We start from the raw sequence: 22,260 nt of genomic DNA, 5'->3' as shown, positions 1-22,260 counted from the left end.
ATTGAAGGGAACCTACTGATATTTTTGCAGTATTTATTTTATAAAATTCCTCGTGGATATATAAAAGGAAGCTCCAGCTAGCAATCATCTGAATGAGCAGAAGTGAAAGAAGGGCTCGTTGTGATTACATCGTAACAAAACAGATGAATGGTAAAGCCAAATTAATGTCACTCAGAATTGACATATTTTGTGTAAAATTAATGATCAATAAATGAGATGAAATAAAATAAGGCCTAGGGATGCATTTTAATAGACCATAATTTCAGCTTGGACTTCTGAGGTTCAAACTCATTAGACTAACTTGAACATTTTTTTTTTTTTTTGTTCCATATGCTTTGGTATTACTGGCCTGAAGAAGAAATACATCCAAGAGGCTACTTCAGGCTCAGACAACATGAGGAGAAAGAACAAAAACAATGCATGGCTAGCTTATCATCTAGAGTTTTGGGCTGGCTACAAACAGCATTCAAATTAATATCCAAGTTTGCAATGAACAAGCTCCATAGAGAACTTTCCTAAGTTCAAGAACTACCTGAATGGTGCTATCTTTAACATTGGCAAATTCTATCCAACAAAATTGCCAATCCCTTTAAGAATCGTCTGAAGAATCAACGTCATCAAGAATGTGCTTCCTCAAATCAGTTCTGTTAAAGACTTGGGGTTTTTCTTTCATTCTGTACTATGAACAGTCAGGAACAACTAACTGAAATCAATGATTTTTTTTTATACTGTTATGTGACAAAAGCCTAGCAAGACAAGAATTTCTTAGCGTAACTGGGAGCCTGGAATAATGCATGCTTATCACCACCTGTAGCCATCTAAAAAAAAATCTGCTGATTATATAACCACCTTAAAACCTTGTATAGGTTGAGAACTTAAACATTGTTAATGACAGCTAAAGACCAAAGTAGATGCTTGTTAACCCTCCTCTTATTTAAGAGAAGTTATACACTAAATAATACATTATTGTAGTATTAAGTGGTTTTTTGCTTTACTGATTAATCTTGTGTCTTACCAAGAAGTTTAACAAATGTTTAAGATGTTTAATTACTGAACTTGAAGTTGTTCTTCACAACCGTTCTCCTGGTGTGTTCTAGTCTACAGAAAAGCTGCTTTAAGAAACATAGATACTATATTACAGTGTTTTACTGTGAGTCCAACTAGTATGAAGCAGAGATATTAATCAAACCACAAAACTGAGTAAGCAAGGATGAGAATCCTAGCACATTTTATACATTGCATGTTCCATATTTTTGAATTCTGAGTTGGTTAGGTTCTGCCTTTTTCTCATTAAACTAGAAGACAAGAAAGTTTTAATTTTACCGAAATTAACACTTCCTTCTTTTACTTATTTACATTCAAAGTTAATGCATTCCTTGTATTCGTATAAATGCCATTAACCACAGAATTTTGTTTGTTCGTACTTTCACCTGGACTGCTCAAGGGACACTAAATTTAGTATCTCACAGAGAGAATTATTTACCCTCAGGGTCAGCATCAGTTTATGTGCCAAATCTCTTAGCATATCACAGGTGCTTCTAAAAAAGAAATTGACTTTTCAAAAAGTTGCAGTGGCTTGTAAAGAAACAGCTAAAGGAAATAATTCTAAATGAAATACAACTTTTCAGAAACAACTGAATGTTGGGGTCCTAGCAAATAAAAGAAAATAAAAATTAATCAGATCAATAGTTCTTGTGTAATTCCATGTCATTTGAAACAGATATTTCTTCACATTCTATAAATTCATCCTGTTTGAAGAGATCGGAGATTTTCTTTCATGACACTACAGAGGAGACATGAATACATAGTATTTGCTGAGGTAGACTTTACCTTTATTTATTGCTTAGCTTAATGAAAATGAAAGGTATTTAAGACCAAAAATACATACTATTCTTTTTGTGCATAGAAATTTAAGAACAATTTCCCTTCATCAGGGAATCCTTACTGAGGAACAGAGAGTTAACAGCTGTGGAGCTATGACATTTTATAGTATCTGAGGGTTTGTTCTTAAAGAAGGATTTTCTCTGATTTCATAAGCACAGACTCTTTTTAATTTAGTGCTTGTTTTAGTTCAGTTTGAGACATATTTTCAGTAAGTACCAAGGTAATTTCTTTCTTTTCTTTCAAATTTAGAATGAATAACATAATTAGGTTTTAAGCAGAGATAGCTACTGTTAAATTAAAATAAATAAGATAGATTTAGAGAGAACAAATTTTCTTTAAAAAGTTTCAGGAGATTATTAATTTCCTCAGAAAAGCATGTAACTAAGAAGGAAAGGAACTGTTCCTGCCAGGAACAAAGACGTAAGGACTCTTTAAGCAGAAACTGGATATTTTAACTTGCTTTGCAGTGTTTCCACCATTACTTTTTGTGTGTGTGTGAAGCAAATGCACCTTTTAAATATCTGTTCTGAGAAATTTCTAAGTCTCTCTTCTTGAAAACCTTTCTGCTCTTCCTCCCACCTCTCTTCCAAGCTCAACACCATACATCCAGTATTTTCCAAACCTTTCACTGTCAACCTCTGCACTGCCACTCCTCTCCCAGACACCATTCTCTCATGCTACTTCCTAGCACCAACAATAGCTTTTGCTGCTTCCCAGAGCTGAAAGTGCTGTTTGGGAGGGCTCTGCTATAATTAACTCTGGCATCACCCCTATGATTTATCTTTGTCATCTGAGTCCTAGCAACACCAATAATGTAATGGGTTGGATCCATTACAGTACATTTCAAACACAAAATGTGTGTAAGGTGATGGACATTTCTTCAGCCACTTCCAGCTCCCACAAGCACAGCACCTCAAAAATCCTTAGATTTATATTGTTTATATCAAGTCATAGTTCATATACTCCCATCTCTTCCTACTACTTAGGTTGCCCAAGGAAATTTTCCTATGTATGTCCTTGCCTGGATATATTAGGCACCATCTCAAGAAGGGAATGAGGAAACTCAAATTACCTCATTAGTAGTTAAACAAACTCTCCTGCTGATTCCATCCAGTTCAGCATGTTACCTCATATGGAGAGCTATCATATGCCAAGACAACACATTTGGGTCAAGAACTTCCTAAAATATACTTCACTGGAGACATTGCTAAGTGTTGCCATATGTGTTCTCTATTCTTCTACTTGTCTTTATGTTGTCAGAGAAAGGCTACAGGAACAGGTAACACTAGCCTGGTCCTGGCTTTTGTTACCTTATTTCAGTCTCATTCCACCACCCTGAGGTACCATAGTTGCCCTACCTGTTGAAACTAAAGGTGCATAGGTACATCAGATGAGCTTGACTTTTCAGACAGTGGAGGGCTGATTAGCCTAAGAACAAAAAAAACCCCTGATAAATTGGCCTACATTTTCAGGATCCGAAACAGGTATCTTTGTAAAGTGGACATAGCTCCCTGGATTTTTTACCGAAGCATGGACATGCTACAGATAAGCCTAGTGAAAACTGTGCCAGAATAAAGGAAGTAAAGGCTGCAGGTTTACACCTTTTCTGGCTCCTTGACAAATATCCTGGGAAAAACTTGAAGTAATACCAATCCCCTAAAATTTTCTTCAAATATTCCCTTCATGGGGTTATTTTGTTCAACTGCTGGAACTCTTGCCACGGCCTCCATTGGTCAGGATCACTCTCTCTGCCATTCAAACATCCTAGCAACTTCACAGGAACAAACTACTGAAAGAGACTTCTGCTGGTCAGCTTTCCAGCAGGCTTTATACTATGTCTAATTGCAATTAAGAATGTCTCTTTCCTATATAACTTTTGATTCTTTTATCTGAAATTTTAATTCAGTTATAGACTATTTAGCTCCCTGTTGTGAGTCACTAAGACAGCTTTTACATTTCATTCTAAATATGATTGCTTTTGTTGTGTAAAGAAACTACACAATTTATTTAATTTTTTATTTTTTTCTGATAAGAAACTATATGTAAGTGTAAGATGTCATCTAAAGCTTTTTATTCATGACATCACAAAGCATTTAATTCTGGACAAAATATAATGTTTGACAGAAAACCGTTGATTTGTGTTCTTTTAAATAGTAAGAATTTTATACTCATCTATTTTATATAAACCAATGTGTTTAAAAGAGAAACACTGATTTCCTGAGAGATATGAGCTTTTGTACTATTTTTTATGAATTATTTGGATTACTAATTTAATCTGTATGGATATTTACACAATATTACTTTAAGCATTCAGTAGAGCCAAAGGAAAGATGCCAGGAAAAACAGTAGTTGCATGAGAAACTGGAGTTCTATATCCAATTCTACTGTACAAGTCCAACATATAACCTTTGGGGATTTTCTTCTCTTATCAAAAAAAATGTTAGGATAAAATAAATTAGACAGGACATGGACATTACAGAAATATTCCATCAGAGAGTGCATCATACAATGACTCCAGATAAATGAGCATGTGCCATTTACCAGCTCAAACTACTGTGACTAAATAGAGTGGGAAAGAAAGAGCCCCAAATCTTTTCATTATCATAAAGGATAAAAGTAAGTGTGTTTTAGGACAAATTCTTGAATAACAGCAACAGTGTTACTGCATGCTATGAATAAGCAATTAACGAGGTAATTGGGCTTAGGAATGTATTCACTGTGTGTAAAATTACCTGTCATGCAAACTCATGCTTTTTTCAACAGATATCTTTGAAATTCCTAAGAAGAACAAACTGCAGGTTGTACAAAAAAATTCAGTAAACCGTTATTCAGCTAGGTTAGCAACACAAACATACCTAAGGCTAGAAAAGACTCATGCCTTACTTTAAATCTATCCAAATATCTGTCTCATCAACAGAAATAATACTAATTTTAGAATTTTATCACTCTCCTCCTCAGACTACAGTAATCAAATAATTGCTTTAAGTAATTCCTTTTCACTTTAATTGCAGCTTTTTAAAAACAGGTTAAAAGCCATCCATATTTAAACTGTATATTTTATGAGTTATACTTATTATGCAACCCATTAAAATTTTATAGTCCTTGCAGAATAAAATAATCATTGATCTTTTTCATCTGAGTGCTATTAAGACAAAGGGTGTAAACATAAACTGATTAAAACATTATTTAAAATGCTTTCTAAAATTTAGTTTTAAGTAATTCCACTCAACAAGACTTGAAAAATCTGAACAGCACTTCATTTAATTTCCTTTATGAGAACGTTTTGCATGCAAAGCAAAAGCCTGAGGGACCCTCAGTCCCCAGTAAAGGCTGTGCTATTGCCTTTGTCTTTCATACTACGACTTTCCAACAGCAAGCTATCTGTCAGTCCACTGGACAGTGCCCTCTAGCAAATGTGTAAGGCAGGCTGACATAACTCAGAAAGTCTGTTCTTTTGCTAGTACTAATAATCAGTTAAACAAACAAGCATGTCAGATATTTAGATGCTATTGATTGTTTTAACAATAAAAAGAAACCACTTAAGTAAATAAAAAAAAAATACTCAGAAAATAAATCTTGATATGTGTCATTTTTAGGTATGTGGAACCCTTTGTCCAGAGTCATTTCCAGCCAACAACACTGCTCATGAAAACATCTTCAAGTTTAAACCCTATTACCTACTGTATGGACATTTAGCTAATAGTGTAATCATGAGCTTATACAAACAGGATGCTTCTGCCTCAGACCTTTTCAGTTAATTATGGACATGACAATTGGTGGAGGCTAGTTAGAAGTTCACCCATTCTTACATGGAAGAGCAGCAAAAAAGAGAAGCACAAACATCTGTTCTTTAGCCACAAAGTGCTGAGTGACTGGAGAGTGATATACTGTCAGAAAAATCCTGAAGAAACTGTGAGCTATCAAACAGATGGTGAAATGCACATGCTACATGCTCAGCCTGCATAAAGAACAACATCCTACCCACACCCACAAAGTAAATACAATCTGCAAGCGGCAATTGCCAAATGACCACCAGCACTGACATATCCATAAGGACCTTGAATGAGGCCACAGAGCTGAATGTAAACTGAGATGGTAGCTGGAGAAGGCCAAACACAAGTGATGCTATTACACACGTACTGGCAATAAGTATTTTGGATAAATTAAAACAGAATTACCAAAGTCACACATTACATTCCAACACTGGACAGGAACCAGGAAACAGGTATGAAACAGGTATGGTTGGATAATGTACATCCACATTACTGTTACAGAGATTAATTCAAGGATAGGTACCATGTTCAGAAAGGAGAAATGGGCTATTTTAAGATAATCTTAATATTTGCTTCCCCAGGAGAACACACATCCTAGAAACCTGAATTTCTACTGAAAGCAATCACAGAAGGTTGGAGCACCCTTGATACAAATTTAATTTTTAAAAAATAAAACTTTTTAATGGATTTTTTTTTTTTTATGGTATCTACCCATTTGTGCCCACAAGTAAATTCCTCTAAACTTTCAAGACTGCTGTACTCTATGTGGCAAGAGGTGACAGCTGCTCATCGTAAGTATAGGAAACTGATAATTCCCTAACTGGAGCATAATCCTAAAACTGTTCAAGTAAGCCATAAGGAACCAGAGAATGGGTTGGGTTGGAAGGGACCTTTAAATATCACCAAGTCCACCCCTCCTGCCATGGGCAGGGACATCTTTCACCAAATCAGATTGCTCAAAGCCCCATCCAACCTGACCTTGAACATTTTCAATGATGGGTCATTCACAACTTGTCTGGACAACCTATTCCAGTGTCTTACCACCCCCAGAGCAAAAAGCCTTATTTCTTCCAATCTAAACCTACCTTCTTTCAGTTCAAAAACATCATCCTATCACTACAGGCCCTGGTAAAAATCCTCTCTCCATTTTTTCTTATAAGCCCCCTTAAAGTACTGAGTGGCCATAATAGGGTCCTCCCAGAGCCTTCTCTTCTCCAGGCTGAACAACCTCAACTATCTCAGCCTTTCTTCATAGGAGAGGTGTTACAACACTCTGACCATTTTCACTGCCCTCCTTTGGACCTGCTCTAACAGGTCCCTATTTCTTTTACTAAGAACTTCAGAACTGGATGCCATACTCCAGTGGGGTCTCATGAGAGAACAGTAGGAAGGGAGAATCACTTCCCCCATCCTGCAGGCCATGATGCTTTTTATGCAGCCCAGGATACGAATGGCTTTTGGAACTGTAAGCACGCGTTGCCAGCTCATGTCCAGTTTTTCATTCACCAGTACCACCAAGTTCTTCTCTGCAGGGCCACTCCCAATCCATTCATCATCCAGTTTGTACTGATATTGAGGATTGCCCCGATCTGGGTGCAGGATCTTGCATGAAGCCTTGTTGAACTTAATGAGGTTCACATGGGCCCAATGAATGCAATTTCAAAAATTGCAATGGGTAATTTCACATTTCAGTTTCACAATTTCAATTCACATGGGCCCAATGCAAGTGATTCCAAAAACAGGGCCAGGAGTGCTGCTAAAATGTAAAGTAATGCTAAGAGAAAGAGAACAAGAAAACAAAAAAATGTTGATGCCTAGGTCGAAACTTGAAGAAGTCCAAGCTATTAGTTGCAGGCAGAGGCCAAAAATTTTTAGAGGAGGTTGCAAAGTGATTAAGGCTGGCTTTAGCAGGATGCTCTTTAACAGTGCATCAAGTCCAAAGAAAATAATAGCCATTTCTTTGGAGATAACTGCTAGGGAGCTGAGACTCTACTCCCCAGCCACTCTGCAGTGTAAAGGAAAATAACAACCATGCAATCACAGGCAACCATGGGAAGGTTACCTGAGGGTTGCAGGAACACTCATTTATACTAGGTCAGAATATGAGCTCTGTTCCCTGCCTGTGACGTAGAGCATAGACCATAAATAAGAACAGGCAACCACAGTATTCCTGGAGATCTGGATCCACCCTAAACTGACTCAAAAGTGGAAAAAGACAAAGAGCTTAATTTCACCATGTCTCCTGAATTGTGAATACTTCCTCTGCATCAGAGAATCAGAGCTTTACTGTTATTTCAAACAGAACCCAGAGTGTAGATTAAGGATTTAAATGCACAGCAAATAAATCTGGCCAATTCAAGTAATTGAATATTTCATACTGATGTTGATTCATTCCTGTTTTGCAAGCACCAAATAAAAACATCTGAATTGCCAGGATTTTCTCGTGTTTGCTCATTCCCTAATCCCTCTTTTTCCCCTGCAGACTTCTTAATGAAATGTCCTGGTCAGTGATGAAAATGTTATTATAATAAAGAATTCCTGAACCCAAGCATTATACTTGCAATCTTCTCTATTTTGAAAAATATTCAGCTAAACAGCAATAGAGATACAGACCGTAAAGATGAGTATACCTATCTTACAGCTCAATTGCAGTGCTACAGAAAGGAAAAGAGCAAGCCAAACCCCCTGTTTCTAGACACCTGTAAATGAGCAGCCATGCAAGGAATATCCCCAGAAGCAATAATCCTCTGTTTGTCTGACAAATTAACAATTTGGTGCAGTACAGTTCTCCACCTGATAAAGGTTCTTCTCATGGAAATAACATTAAAAATCATCACAGACTATATTTTTACTGCCAACTTCTTCTATATAGGCAGTATTCCATTTTGATTCACACAAAATCGAGGCCCATTGTGTTGTTCCCTGACTGTCCTCTTCTGGAAAAAACATTTATTTTGTAAATTTCAGGCTCCTAATGTTTAGAAAAATTAACATGTATTTCAGATTCCTCCTCTACTCTTCACTATCAAAAGTTACATCTTATTCATAAAATCCCGAAAATTGGCACATTTCTGCGGCACATATCTCTCTACTAGAGAAAATATCTCTCTATCTGAGACAAGAGCCTAAGGAAAAGATTTTAAAAACATCTTATGGCAGCTTTTTGACAGGTTTTTCTCCACATTTCCTGGCATAACCCTTCCCAGAAATACTTGTCAGCAAGTAGGTTTTCTACATTGTCCACTTCTATCAGCTGTCTGGCCACAACAGGACAAGAGTGCATTTCCCAAGCAACAATGAAGCTACGCTCTGTATGAGCTAACTCGGTGGTTATCAGCAGGCCAGGCAGAGCCCAACAGCAAGACCAGAGTGGGGAGAAAAGCAGCTCCCAGTAAAACAAGCCAGACATAATTGCCCGCTACCAATACCTACAAACACAAGCTTCACCTCTATGGTGAGTGCAGCCTTTGTGCTGCTTTGGAAGCTGCTAGGATGTTGCACAGGCTGCTTTTCAGGAAGCAAGGAGCACTGCTTTGGCACCCTAACCCAAGCTGCCACCTTAGGAGCCCTAATCTATGGGCAATAGCTTCTGTTATCTCCTCCTCTTCTCTCATATGACATATCTGTACTAGGGGAAGGTGAAAGAAGAAGCCCTAAATATTGCATTGGGGTCTACTGGCATAGAACAAGCAAACAGGAAAAATCAGGGGACTGAACATGGATTACTACAGATGGATCATGAGAAAGAGATGTCTGTAGAGTAGCAGTTCATTTTCCATCCATGTTTAACAGAGTTCTGACATTGCCACTGCTTTTCCAAGTCATAAGTTCCCAGTAAAAACTGCAATAATTCTTGCCAAAGGATGCTTCTTTGGGAAACTTTCCACTGGCAACAAGGGGAGATGAGGCTTGAGTTTGGAGTTAAGATGGAGCTTTTCAAGCAACATCCCTACTTTCACTTACAAGATTTTACTCAGATCTTCTACACTGTGGACCTCTTCCACTACAGATTATGCTCACACTACAGTCTACAAAGTGTAATACAGTATTTTTCAGGAAAATGTTTAGCATATCCTTCAAAGAATAAACAAACAAGTGCAATGCATTGTCTGATTTTTCATCTAGTAATGGCAAATGTCCTGGATTTGTAAACTTTAAATTCTGTGTCTCAAGAGACTGAAATGTGTAACTCTGAGAGCTTCAGAAATAAGCAAAACCTGGTTTCTGATGCATCTCTGCTTTGAGGATGACAGGCTTTGGAGACTATGAGGTATAAAAAAAGATCTAACTGAGGTTTTTCCTATGAGAGGGTCACTTAGGGCTGACACTGATGTCTAGCAAAATAAAGCATTTCCTCTTAGTCCAGCCAGGGTCTTATATCAATATTTTCCTACAAGTTAATTAAGTTCTAGACTTTGATGCTTTGTGAAATCTCTTTGCAACCAACCATTGGCTCATGAACAGAAACATCACATATGCACTTTCACATGCACTCACAGACAAGTGAGCATTCAATACAACTCCTAAAGCTTTGTGTCTCTAAGAACTAGTTTAGAAGCCCACAGGCTTAAAGCTTCTCAGTCTGTAGATGAAAATGTAGAAGTATACCAAATATTTGCTAAACTATCTCAAACTTTTTTTCAGAATAGACAATATAATTATTTTTCTATTCCTCTGACAATCTTCAAATCATATTTTTAAAAGCCACATAAGCATTGTTTATAGTTGTAGTTTCTCTCATTCATAAAAATCCCATATATTTGAATCATCTTTTCTATATCAGATAAACTTGTAATGAACTTTTGATTCTTCAGGGTCTGCACCAGTGGGCTGTTTTCAGTTTAAACAGCTGTGTTGTTAAAAATCTCCTTTTACATACCACTTGAGAGGACCCATTTGCTTCACAATTAGGAGCACAGCACCTACAAATGTTGAGCTAACCAGATTGTTAATTGGTATGTTTGCTTTACACTTTCTTGTATAAACAGAAAATGTTCCCCCTGAAACTTAATGGTTCAAAGGTTCACATGTTCTCTTCCTTGCATTTCTCAGGTTATTCACTTGTTACTTTTCCTCTCCCCAGTGTCCAGAGATTTTACTGATAAAGGTTTGCACACCCCATGTTATCTCTTCTACTCTGCTTCAATGAAAGCTTTTGCCTTTGTAGAAATAAGTGCTGAATAAGTTCCTCAGAGGCGGCCAGCAAAAACTGACCTAGCTTCAGGCCAAAATAATCAGTAACAAAGAAAGTAATTTTACATTTGTAATAAACTGAAAGAGAGTGAAAAAGTGTTATAAAATACAACACCTTACTATGATTATTTTTGGTACTTAAGATTAGTGGGTTTTTTTGTTAGTTCCTGTGTATGTGCCTGAGATTCTCTATGGCAAATTAGTTCTGCTTTTACCACTTCTAGTGTTTCTATCCCATTCACCTGAATTTTCAAATTCCCTTAAGATTGTCTTTAGATAAAATGAGAAGCATAACTGCTTGATAAATAGGAGCATTCCTCTGTAAACATACAATACAATGCAAGCACTTCTGTCATCTGATCTCTGAGTGGAATTTAATATATCTGCTCTGAATAGCTTATGACCTGTCCCATAATGTGAGGATTCATCTAACCAAATGTAGATGTAGCTGAGCCAGCCCCCCATTATAGTCAGCAGAGATGAATGGTAACTTTCAAGTTTCACTTCACGTCATACCAAAGTAGACATGTAGGATGCTTGCACCACAACCTGTGCTAGCGTATTTTTCTCCACTTAAAAAATTGGAGATATTGCTCATTTTTCATGTTTATCTTTTGTGAAGAACCTTAGGCTGATTAGCTCAGATGCCTATCACAACCAAACTCTTGAGTTAGGATTGCCATAACCAGAGACCATTTCTTTCTCTGAAACATGACTGAATTTTTACTCATGTTTCTCCTTGATTGTGCTTTTCTCAAGTGAAGGCTGTTGAAAAGTGGCCAGTAAATGGCCAAAACTCTGGACTTCCTTCTAGCTACTTGGGAAGGAGCCTGGACATGCTGTCAAAACTCATTAGCTTCTGTGGGATTGTGTGAGGGTCAAGAGGTCTTTAGAAAACCATTTCCTAAGACATATTCTATGACCTTGACATCTCAATCAAGGGTAAAGCCAGTTTATCAACAACACAAGACAGAATGTCCAGTTCAGGTGTTCAGAGTTTGGGGTCTTTTACTGACCACCTGCTTGACCTCGGTTTAAGCCACAGAGCATAAATGCTTCTCTGCTGACACTGTGTAGGATTGTTAATGAAGTCAATGAATATAAAGCATTATCAACAGCTACAGTCGTTCATGATCATGCATATTTCCAAAGATAATTTTTGGTTAAACACTTGTTTTCTGTCTCACACTCACATATTAAAGCCCTTGTCAAGCATCCCGATTAAAGTCTAATATGACTTGTGGGTTACCTTCTCCTTCGGCTGATAATGCTTAGCAGCAGCTGATGTATCCCCAAAAGATTCGTCAGCTTGGAAAGAATTTCTGGAAATATGCAGAACTTCTCAGCTAGCTACATGTTTGGAGGATGTCATTAACCAGCTCTGGCATATGAGCTAAACATTGCAGCATTCAATAATGTACTGTTCAGAATGAAAATGGGAACACTGAGGACAATGCTGCATGTCAGCACATATGATGAGAAGACAAATGTCACATTGCAAGGCAAAGATGATGAGCAGCAAGGCAGGTGAGGGCAGCTCTGATGACAGCATCCCCATACTCAGGACTGACATATTCAGCAAAGGTGGACTTAGCAGATGGCCACACATCACAGGAAGCAGTACTTCGCACAGGAACAAACTTCAGAGTGCTGCTAGTCTCACTCTTGAAACCTAGGCTCAGTTTACTGAAAAACTGAAGAGAAAAGGAGTCTCTGAAGTCCAACTACAGTGCTTATATCAAATGACACACTACTAATATGCTGTTTGGGAATAACAGGGTTTTGATAGGAGCCTATTTTTATTTTCTTACTTCCAAATTAATACCAGCGCATCTTCCTCCCTCCCTGCACCAAGATAATCATAGTATAAAATCAATCTTTGTAAGAAAAAATAAACTGCAAATTTACAGAACAACACATGATTAACAATTATTTATTAAAATTCATCATTAGAATTGCATTTGAATTATGCAGAGTTAAACAATTTGTGAAACAATCTGAACTATGGAAAATCCTGAAAAAAAAGGAATTCTAATACACAATTTCTAAAAATTCAGCTGGCTTATTGCGTTAAATACAAACAGTGATCACAAAGAAAAAAACTTAAAAGTATACGACTCAAGTCTAATGGTTTATCCACTTCATTACGAGTTATCAGCAACTTGGTTAAAAGCATCATTTTTTAAAACTCTGCTGCACATCTAGATACATTTTAAAATTTGAAAGAGTTTCTTAGTAATAACAATTTTTTGACATTTTGTTTCTGAGCATTTTAAGACTTGCAGTGTATAGCTTCTCTGTTCTCTATTAATGCTGTGAACTGCTTGAATTTAGGACTGCATAAATAAATATTTTTGACAATTAGTTCATTTTAATTGCTTGAAAGCAAAATGAACACCCATAAAAGGTAAATAAATGAACATTTGATTATGGAAATTTGCTATTGATTACTACAAATTGCTTCTAGAAGGGGCATGTTCTTTTACTACTCTTAATTACTATAATTAAGATTTTTGCATGTTAATTAGAATGGTTTTGGCATGGCACCTCTCTCTGTCTCTCAAAGTAGGTAGGTACACACATTCTTAATTTTTTTTGCTATATCCAGTATGTGTAAATAAGGAAAAAAACTTCCCAGAGTACATCCAAATTAAAAAGGGGCATAATTCTGTAAAGTCAAAAATTAACATAAAACCAATTTAGACTTTTTTTTTTTTATTTTAGAGCATTAAATAGCTCAGCCAGAAAAAGGAAAACTGAAACATTCATTATATATGTCAGTAAAATAATTAAAATATCTAAGAAGGAATAAGATTTCTAGAGTCATAGAGAGTATGACTAAGTAAAAAAATTATTAAAGATAAATATAACCTTGTTTTAACCTAAGGTGAGAGGAAAAAAATACCCTAACCTGGAAAAAATACACTAGATTGTTTGCCAATGAATAGTTCTTATACCAGCTAATACTGTTCTCATTCTTTAATTGCCCCAACAGTTTTATCTTTTGTAGCCCCTCCAACTTTTAAATTTTAAGTATTTCTCAGGAAGTCTGTCGGAAGCAGGATGTAGAATGCCATCACTCAGAGTTTCACCCTCTGAAAGTTGCAGTGAACTGCAGGTTAGTGAAAGTCTGCACATCTTAAATTAGAGTGAGAAACTCACAAGTCCTGGGACTGAATATGGCCTGCAACTTTATTGCATGTCACTTGGGGTCATAACATTTTTTCCTTCTACATTACTTTTGGCTAACACTCAGCTAAGCTTTAATTTATGACCTACCAGTGTGACTGAAAGAGCTATTTGGCCCTCAGTAAGGGAGAAGATATTCCAAGTTTAATTGAGTACATAAAATTCTGCTTTGTGCCCTCTTGAGTCTTCCATGGAAACTGTGGCTCACTGAAGTTGACAGTAACTGTTAGGAGTGTACTTACTGCATTGAAGTTGGGGAAGAGATTGACTGCTGCAGCAGTGTCCAGAGGAAATGGAAGAAATGGTTTAATATCCAGCGACGGCTGCAAAGGTGGAGCAGGAGGACGCACTAGGGCTGGAAGCGCAGGGCTCTGGCATGTACCACCTATGTATGGAAAGAGACAGGAGGCATTCAGCAAGTACTATGATAAGGGGGAAAAAACCCCCAACAAACTCCAAAACAAACAAACAAACACAACAAAGAAACAATAAAAAGCCACTACTGAATTAAACAAATACATTTTTATCTGTCCACAAACTACTGGGTTATTGAAAAAGTACACAGCTCACTCAGTGACTGTTGGTTATAATTCTTTGACAGTAATTGCTTCAGGTATCAATCTTTCATTATTTACAAATTAGCTAATAAACCACTTATCTCCTTGGATTATCTGGAACAATAGTTCAGCAAATGTCTGACTTCCCTTTAAAACTTAGCTAGTCTCATTCTGCTATAATTTTAGTATCTCATCCCAGCCATCTTACTCAACACACCTAAGGCAAATGGCTCCAGAAGAAAAAAAACAACAAGTAGCTGTTCTGCTCAGCAAAAGTCATCACACTTGCAGACGTTTGAGTTTTTAATTAAATACTCACTCATGGAGCTTACAGCTTCAGAGTCAACCTAAACCTCCCAAACACGACATACCTTGCTGCCTCGACAGATGACCAGTATAAATCTAAATCAAGAAAAATTTCAGCAGCCACCAAAATCTGGTTTATGGAAAGGTACCAATGAACACTTTCTGCTCTTGCAAGGGGTGGAGCTGATTCAGAGTAGATGCAGCAGAAAACGCCTCCCGGCTAATGCTCCCAGCTCTGTGGGAACATAATGCAAATGAAGAAATCCTCTTGCATACCAATAAGTTGCTACCTGTTTGCAGTGGACCCCATTTTATTTATTTGTTTGCCCCTTGCCACAGCCAGCTAAAAGCTGGAAAGATCCAAACCCATTCTCTGCTTCCAATGTCTCCCATGTTTTGGTTACACTCCAAAACATCAATTCCCTGTTAATTAAAGACTATTTGGATCCTAGGAAACTGTTAAAATATGCCAGTGTTCTTCTAATCTGAGAGGCAGGCAACAGACTGTAAAAATCTGCTGGTAAGTGTCCAAGAAACATTAAAAAAACCCCGTAAGGGGAGTTTTACCCCACTCATTGAACAGATACACAGGCTGACAGACCAACACAAGAAGAGATCCAAAATCTGTTTCTTTTTCCCTCTCGTACATACAGACACTTCATTAGACGACGCATACAGTCTTGAAGAGCCCAAATATAAAGTAGTCAGAATGATATACGGAATCTCTCTATACTTGGCCTGCAAATCTGCTAACAAGGTTTGCACTTCAGTGCGTCTAATTGAGGGCTGACAGCACAGGATTTAATTAACCAGTTGTAGCAGATCATCTATAGTTCTGCTTCTAGGTATAAAATCACCTAGAGACAAATTTTCAGAAACAGTATTTTTTGCCAACTTTTAGCTCCTCTGTGAAACATTTCAGCAAGAATCATTGAAAGGAAAACATTATCCACTAGTAAACCAAGAGTATTGGATTAGGGTTCACTCCAGTCTCACACTAGTTTTTGCCCTAGAGTAACTGCCATTTTTGGAGTAATTTCTAAATTTACCTCAGCGTAAGAATGTACCAAATCAGTCTTCAAATGCAGCAGCTAGGATATGGGCCACAGAAAAGCAGAGGACACACAGCTCTGCTTTCCATGGCTCACCAGTATAGAACCATCAAGTATTTCAAGATTGCCATTGGTTTGGCAATTGCTACATTCCCATGGAATTATTACAAAAACAGTGTGAAAATAAATATATCGGGTCAGAATGATGATAACATAGTGTAGAACAGGTGAATCTTACCCCCTCTGAATAGGAAAGGTCCATAAAGATATTTTTTTAGGTGCTGGAAATACTTATATTTTCTCACGTAAAGCTTTTACAGACCACGAAGGAAAGAAGTCACTCCTAAGAATAAAAACCTTAGTAAAGTCTCTAGATTGCACCTGAGATTGTACAGAATCACACAGAAATGACAAAGTGACTATTTGCCTGACAATAGCAAAGAACTGACAACAGCAAAGAAATTGAAGCTGGTTAAACATCCTCCAACTCACGGATACAAATGCAAACTGGATTGAGAAATATTGGTTATTTGTGGGGAGTCAACTCTTCCGGTGGATTATCTCAGTGCTATGGAGGAGAGCCTCACAGGTTTGGATTACCTAGAGCAACAGCATTGATATCCCATACTCTCCTACTATGACATACATCCCACAAAAGATGATAGGACTTTCTGTGATCCTTCCCTGTGGCACGACTAGTCACTCACCCACCTACCACTGCTAGCCAGTGCTGCATAAAGTCATCTGGGGACAAGAACATGCTTTAAAAGGAAAAATTCAGCCAGCTCTGCAGATCCTTGGCTGGGATTCAGAGCCTCTGGAACAGAGTTTAAAATCTACCACAGTCCTGGCTACAGTGGCATAGAGAATGAGTACGTTCAGGAGCACAACTGCTCTGTTTTTGCAATAGTGTCAGATATGTCCCTTAATGATGGAGCATGTGATAGGTATAATGAAATTTGACCTTTCACTTGAAAGAAATTCTCTAATGTTTATGGCTGCAAAGATTAGCTTCTCTTTCCGTTTAACATGTCCAGAGTTGTACTCTAGAATCAGCAACAGATAAACCTGAAGCAATGGCAACCATTTTTGTGACTGAGCTTAACTGAAAAACCTTTGGACAACATCTGAGAATGCCAAGATTAACTATTTACCATCTAATCAATCAGCAGAGGGATGGAGAGGGGTAGAAGCCCACCAGGAAGAGGTCTTGAAGAGCACGTTTAGAGGAATTGTTATTGTAAAGAAGGCAACATCAAGGGTAGAAATGATGACAGAAGGAAACTGTGAGAACCAAGAAAGCCAAACTGAAAGGAAAGTAAGAGAAGTGTACTAAAACTCATAAAGTAGAGTTTACTTCGTAAATCAGTAGTGCTATGTGTGACAACAGCACGCTTAGAAAATTACTATAGGAAGACATAGGTGCTTTTTAGTTATCCAGTGTTACTGAACGCTGGATCAAAGTGAGGAACCATGACTGTTTTGATGTTCTGTATGATAACTTTGTACAAGAAAGACCTCCATAGCTTTCCCTGTGCAGATTCTACACAGTTCTGATCAACACACAATGAAGGCTCGATGTCAGCCTTCCTACAGACTTCCTACCAGCAAGGTCTGGAGTTCCATTTCAATCAGCAAAACTAGGATAACATCCCACACCTCTGGCAGGCTTTGTCCACAGCCTGCACTTCATGCTCTGTATTATTACCTGAAGTTCACATAGGCGTCCTAGCCAAAAACTACGTGCATGCATGGCCTCACTTAGGAGACATAACAGTCCCCCCAAAATGCAGGGCAGGATAGGTCTAAAGTTACATTTTATGAGTAGCATGCTACAGTTTATTAAAATAGGAGAATACTAACATATTTACTAATACCAGTGTTATAAGTTAGTGATGTTATAATCTAATGTCTTTCTAAAGAGGAAGAGTCCTTCCAGCCCATTCAGATACTAAATAGGAGATTAATGTTCCAGACATTCGGGAAATTCATGTCAATGTTTTAACCTTAATTTTCTTTGTAGAAAGCACAGGAATAATACAATTTAGAAGCTTAATTACCTCAGAATTTTAACCAAGACTGAAGTAATAATTTGTTTCTTCAATTTCCAGGCAATTTAAAACACAGGCAAGATAATCTCTTGGCCAGAGGCACTGGCAATACATCCAAGGTAAGTGTGAGCAAACAAGTTTGAAGAAAAGCTTACCACAAACCTTTGCCCCTTCCAATAACTCATTGAGAGAGTTTTTGAGAAGTCCCCAAGTGTCAATCAAACTGTGCATTTTTACACATGGATGCACTTTTGCATCTCCAGTTGGGACTAGACACTTTGCCCTACCACTAGGTAATCTATTTTGCAATACAGTGTTAGGCTCTGAGCACAGACAGCCTACATGGTACAAAGCTGTGCATGCAATGTGAGGTACATGCTCTTTGTGGCCTACTCAAGTGGTTCTCCTTCAGAAACCACTGGTGATATGAACTTCATCACTACAAAGACCTTCTTGCCTGCACCCAGAACCGAGGGAAGGCAACAGAAACATTCAGATGAAGACATGATTCCTGCAGGTTCAGCCTCAAACTGTCTGTTCCGTAAGGAATTGTAACATTTTATTTGTTTTGAGTTGGAATGTAAATAAATACTGGTTCCCTCCTAGTTTTTACCTTAGAGAACATGTTTATCTATGGAATTTAAAATAGATAAGTCATTCCAAAAAAAGGAAACTAGATTTCTTTGAAAATGCTAAAGATTTTACCTTATCTTAAAGACATTTTTGTCACAAGTCATTACAAAAGAATAACACCTTCTAGGGGAAATTTTTGCTTTCAATGAAATAGCATTTTATGATGAGAAAGTCTCTAATGCAAATGGTTGTGCCCAGTTCACCTGAAATACTCCTCAGATCAGTGCTAGATAAAGAGTATAAACAGCTGTAAGTACTGCCCCTAAAATCTGGATTAAGAGAAGCACAAAGACTGATATGCACAAAGGAAACAAAAGAAAATAGACTTAGAGAAAACAGACAATGTAGAGCAGGGGGGGTTTATGCAAAGGATAATAACAAGTTTTCTTAAAGTTTCTGGAGGAGGTCAAGATTCCTGTCCGTCATGTCCCCTAACAAACAGCTCAACAATTTGGCAACTGCATATTGTTATATTTTGTGACTTGGTTTTCCTCATGCTTTCTCATCCCCAATCCTTTAAACTCAACTGCGGGTTTAGTCTCCAGAAAAAGAATCACCAGATCTATTATCAAATAGCCTCTCCTAAGGAAATATCCAGCCCAAATTTTGCAGATACAAATAACGTAGATAATTTTTTGCAATACATTTGGAACTTGGAGGTATGTAAACTAAGCAGGAACTCTAAACTAATACCCCATTAATCTAAATCTTTTGCAGTTCTTCCATCATCATTACCACCATAAACACCAAGTGAAAAAGCAAATCTCTGCAGAATTCCATACTTTGCAATTCTTTCCTTCTGGCCATGTGTACAGACATTTCCAATACATCAGAAACACCCTAAACTAATGTTCAATTTCCTTTCCACCTGGGAGTCTGAGTTTGTTTTCAGTATAATAGTTTAGTTTATCCAAGATATGAATATTCCCATTTTCTCCACCCCATCTCTTGCGTCTCCCAATATTTCCATGACAACTTATTTGAGGTCAAAACAATACGCACATTCTGCCTTGGCAGAAGCTCAGAGAACCTTTCAGCTGGTATGACTCAGTAGAGTAGCTGGGAGTGCACCACTGGTTTCCAACTTAAAAGTTAACTTCTAGATAATTTAAACAGGTAACTTCAAAAAGTATCATTAATATTTTACATAGGAACCTAGTACCTGACAGTTCACACTCAGTAAACATTACAATATATCCTATAGCCCGAGCCAAAAGAGGATTATTTTTCCTAGAAAATTTTCAAGAAAAATAATTCAGGCTATTTTAAAGTATAAAAGTGAAGGGATATGTGTGGAGCTCATGTTCTATTTTATAAATGCTAAGAAACTTACATTTGGACAACTCAATATCAGCTAGAACTGATCAATCGTTAATTTAGTTTGCCAATGGGCCAAGGAAAAGCTATGCTTGAAAGGATTTTATTCAAGAAGACAATAAAGACATAAGCAATTAAGAACAGTAGGCTAGCCATGATGAATAATAAACTTTCTTTATCTAAAATATTAGATACCACATTTAGGCCTTCAGAAAATCTGTTAAAATGGGAAATATAAAGACATCCAAAGACAAAAGAATAACCTTCTCTGGGATGTAACAGAGAAAATATAACATGAATTGTAGATCTGGCTTTTAAGAATTAGCTTAACGTAATCTGTCAGGACCTATAGTCACAAAGGTACTCCCTTTTATCACTGTGTGATGGTCTTCATTTTTGCAACAGATGCTTTTCTTAAAAACTACTAGATTGTCTCTTTAAAGTTAAGTTCAGTTCCATAATAAGTAGTACCAGTGATCTAATCTGACACGGCAAAACAGGCTTCACCTAATCACTAATAGACTTACTAGCAGTTATTATACTACTCAAGTGACTAAAATATGAACTCAGCATACAGAAAGTTAGTTAACATGCAACCGGTACTCTTTAAGTGAATACACTTTTAATTTTAATTATTTAATTTTAATAAGCTATATATTATTTCGTATGGACTGAAAGATTACATGTGAACAAATAACGTGATGCCAGTCGAGAATTTATTGCTCATAAAATATATTTTCTCACTGTTTATAGTATTAGAACTCAGTTTCTTGTAAGTTTTTGTTGCTGCTGTTTTGTGTATGTGTGGCTGGGGTTTTTTTGTTTGTTTGTTTGCTTGCTTGCTCGTTTTAGAAGGGGAAAATCTTAAAACAAAATGGGTTTAACTCCTGCATTGTTCACACAGTTTTTTGGAGAGTGCTTTCATTATATAATAATCTCACAAATATTTTAAAAATGAGGATATCCACATTTAAACACTATACTGTTTCACATAATCTCTCTTAGTTTCAGAAAAGAAAAAAAAAAAATCCACCTGTATTAAATACTTGACACCCACTAGAAAAGAATCCTCAAAATGCTGCTCTACTCCAGCCATTGACTCTCCTGAGACAACTTGAGGATCAAGTGCCCTGTATGGCAATACAAGCCTTCCTTTCATAGGTTTTGCTGCTAGTAATGTTAACAGTGGCTAGTCACTTTGATGACTATAACTGCAACACTGTCTCAGCTGTGGAGATCTGCAAGTAATTGATTTTTCAGTTCACTGGTCAAAACAAAAAATAAAGACAATTAGGGGCAAAAAAAAAAAAAATGTCAGCTGAAACATTTCTTTCACCTCAAATGAAATTCTATAGTTTGTACTTGGATACTTAACAGTTCTTGTTACTTAAATATTGGCAAATTTCAAACATCCAAACCCAAAAAATTCAAAACTACTCATTGCAAAAAATATTTTAAAATATTTTCTAATCTCTTTCTCTCTTTCCTCCCTTCTTTTTTTTAAAAAAAACAACTCGTAAAACTCTTCCAGTTTGGCACAATTTAGTACCCACTATTTATTTATAGACAGCATTTTTCAGCACATACACTATTCACCTGGAAAGTTTGAATCAGCTCTGGTCACTTGCTGCTATTCAAAGTATTATTTTGTCTAGAGACAATATTTATTCTGTGATTCCTGCAAAGTGAGCTAGTTTAGAAAAAGAACTCTTTATTATTATTACTAGTTTTAGAAGCCTGTGGTTACACATCATACTAATTTTTTTAGAGTTTTTTCTTTCATACTTACGAGAATATTGAAAAACATAAAATCACATATGATTTTATATCATAAATACTCTGGCATCCATTACCTCTTTTCATTATAGTCCTTACTTTTGGTAAAGGAGCTCAGGCTCCTGCTCCCTTTTTGCTACCTTCTGCCGTCCTGTTCCTCTGCCATTATCCATCTGCACTAACAGACAGGTGGGCCCAGGTTACAGACAATAAAGTCCAGTCTGTCTGAACAGAATCAAAGTGCACAACATTGTCCACCTCAGGCCACAAGGACATGCATGTCAGAGCCTCCATGAACCCCACGGAGTATCACTTCTTTCCTCCCATACCTAGAATATGCTATGGATCATAGGAAACATTTTACCAATTAGTTTTTTTTAATTAAATTAAATAAAATCTCCTGGAAAATTATTATCTGAACTTCAGTATTTAACACTATTTAGAAATGAATCCACTACCTCACTATGAGCAATATCTTCTATGGATTATAAATTGCACAAGGGCAGCAACTAAGCTTTTGATTTTAGCA

General features: G+C 37.0%; 1 protein-coding gene across 1 annotated transcript in view; it reads right to left on the bottom strand.

Annotated features, from left to right (window-relative positions):
* ZNF385D (zinc finger protein 385D) overlaps positions 1-21,904 on the bottom strand; it is a 138,528-nt gene extending 116,624 nt beyond the window's left edge. Inside the window, exons 1-3 of the mRNA XM_010170796.2 lie at positions 21,831-21,904; positions 16,062-16,099; positions 14,282-14,424 (exon numbers count right to left, since the gene is read on the bottom strand). Of these exons, the coding sequence (XP_010169098.2) occupies positions 14,282-14,424; positions 16,062-16,099; positions 21,831-21,904 (255 nt within the window). The remainder of the gene's footprint in view (positions 1-14,281; positions 14,425-16,061; positions 16,100-21,830) is intronic.
* Positions 21,905-22,260: the final 356 nt, after the last annotated feature.

This window comes from Antrostomus carolinensis, unplaced genomic scaffold (genome assembly GCF_000700745.2).
Source record: "Antrostomus carolinensis isolate BGI_N321 unplaced genomic scaffold, ASM70074v2 scaffold12096, whole genome shotgun sequence".
NCBI lineage: Eukaryota > Metazoa > Chordata > Aves > Caprimulgiformes > Caprimulgidae > Antrostomus > Antrostomus carolinensis.
The sequence above is the reverse complement of the archived record's forward strand: the minus strand, read 5'-3'. Positions and strand labels throughout refer to the sequence as shown.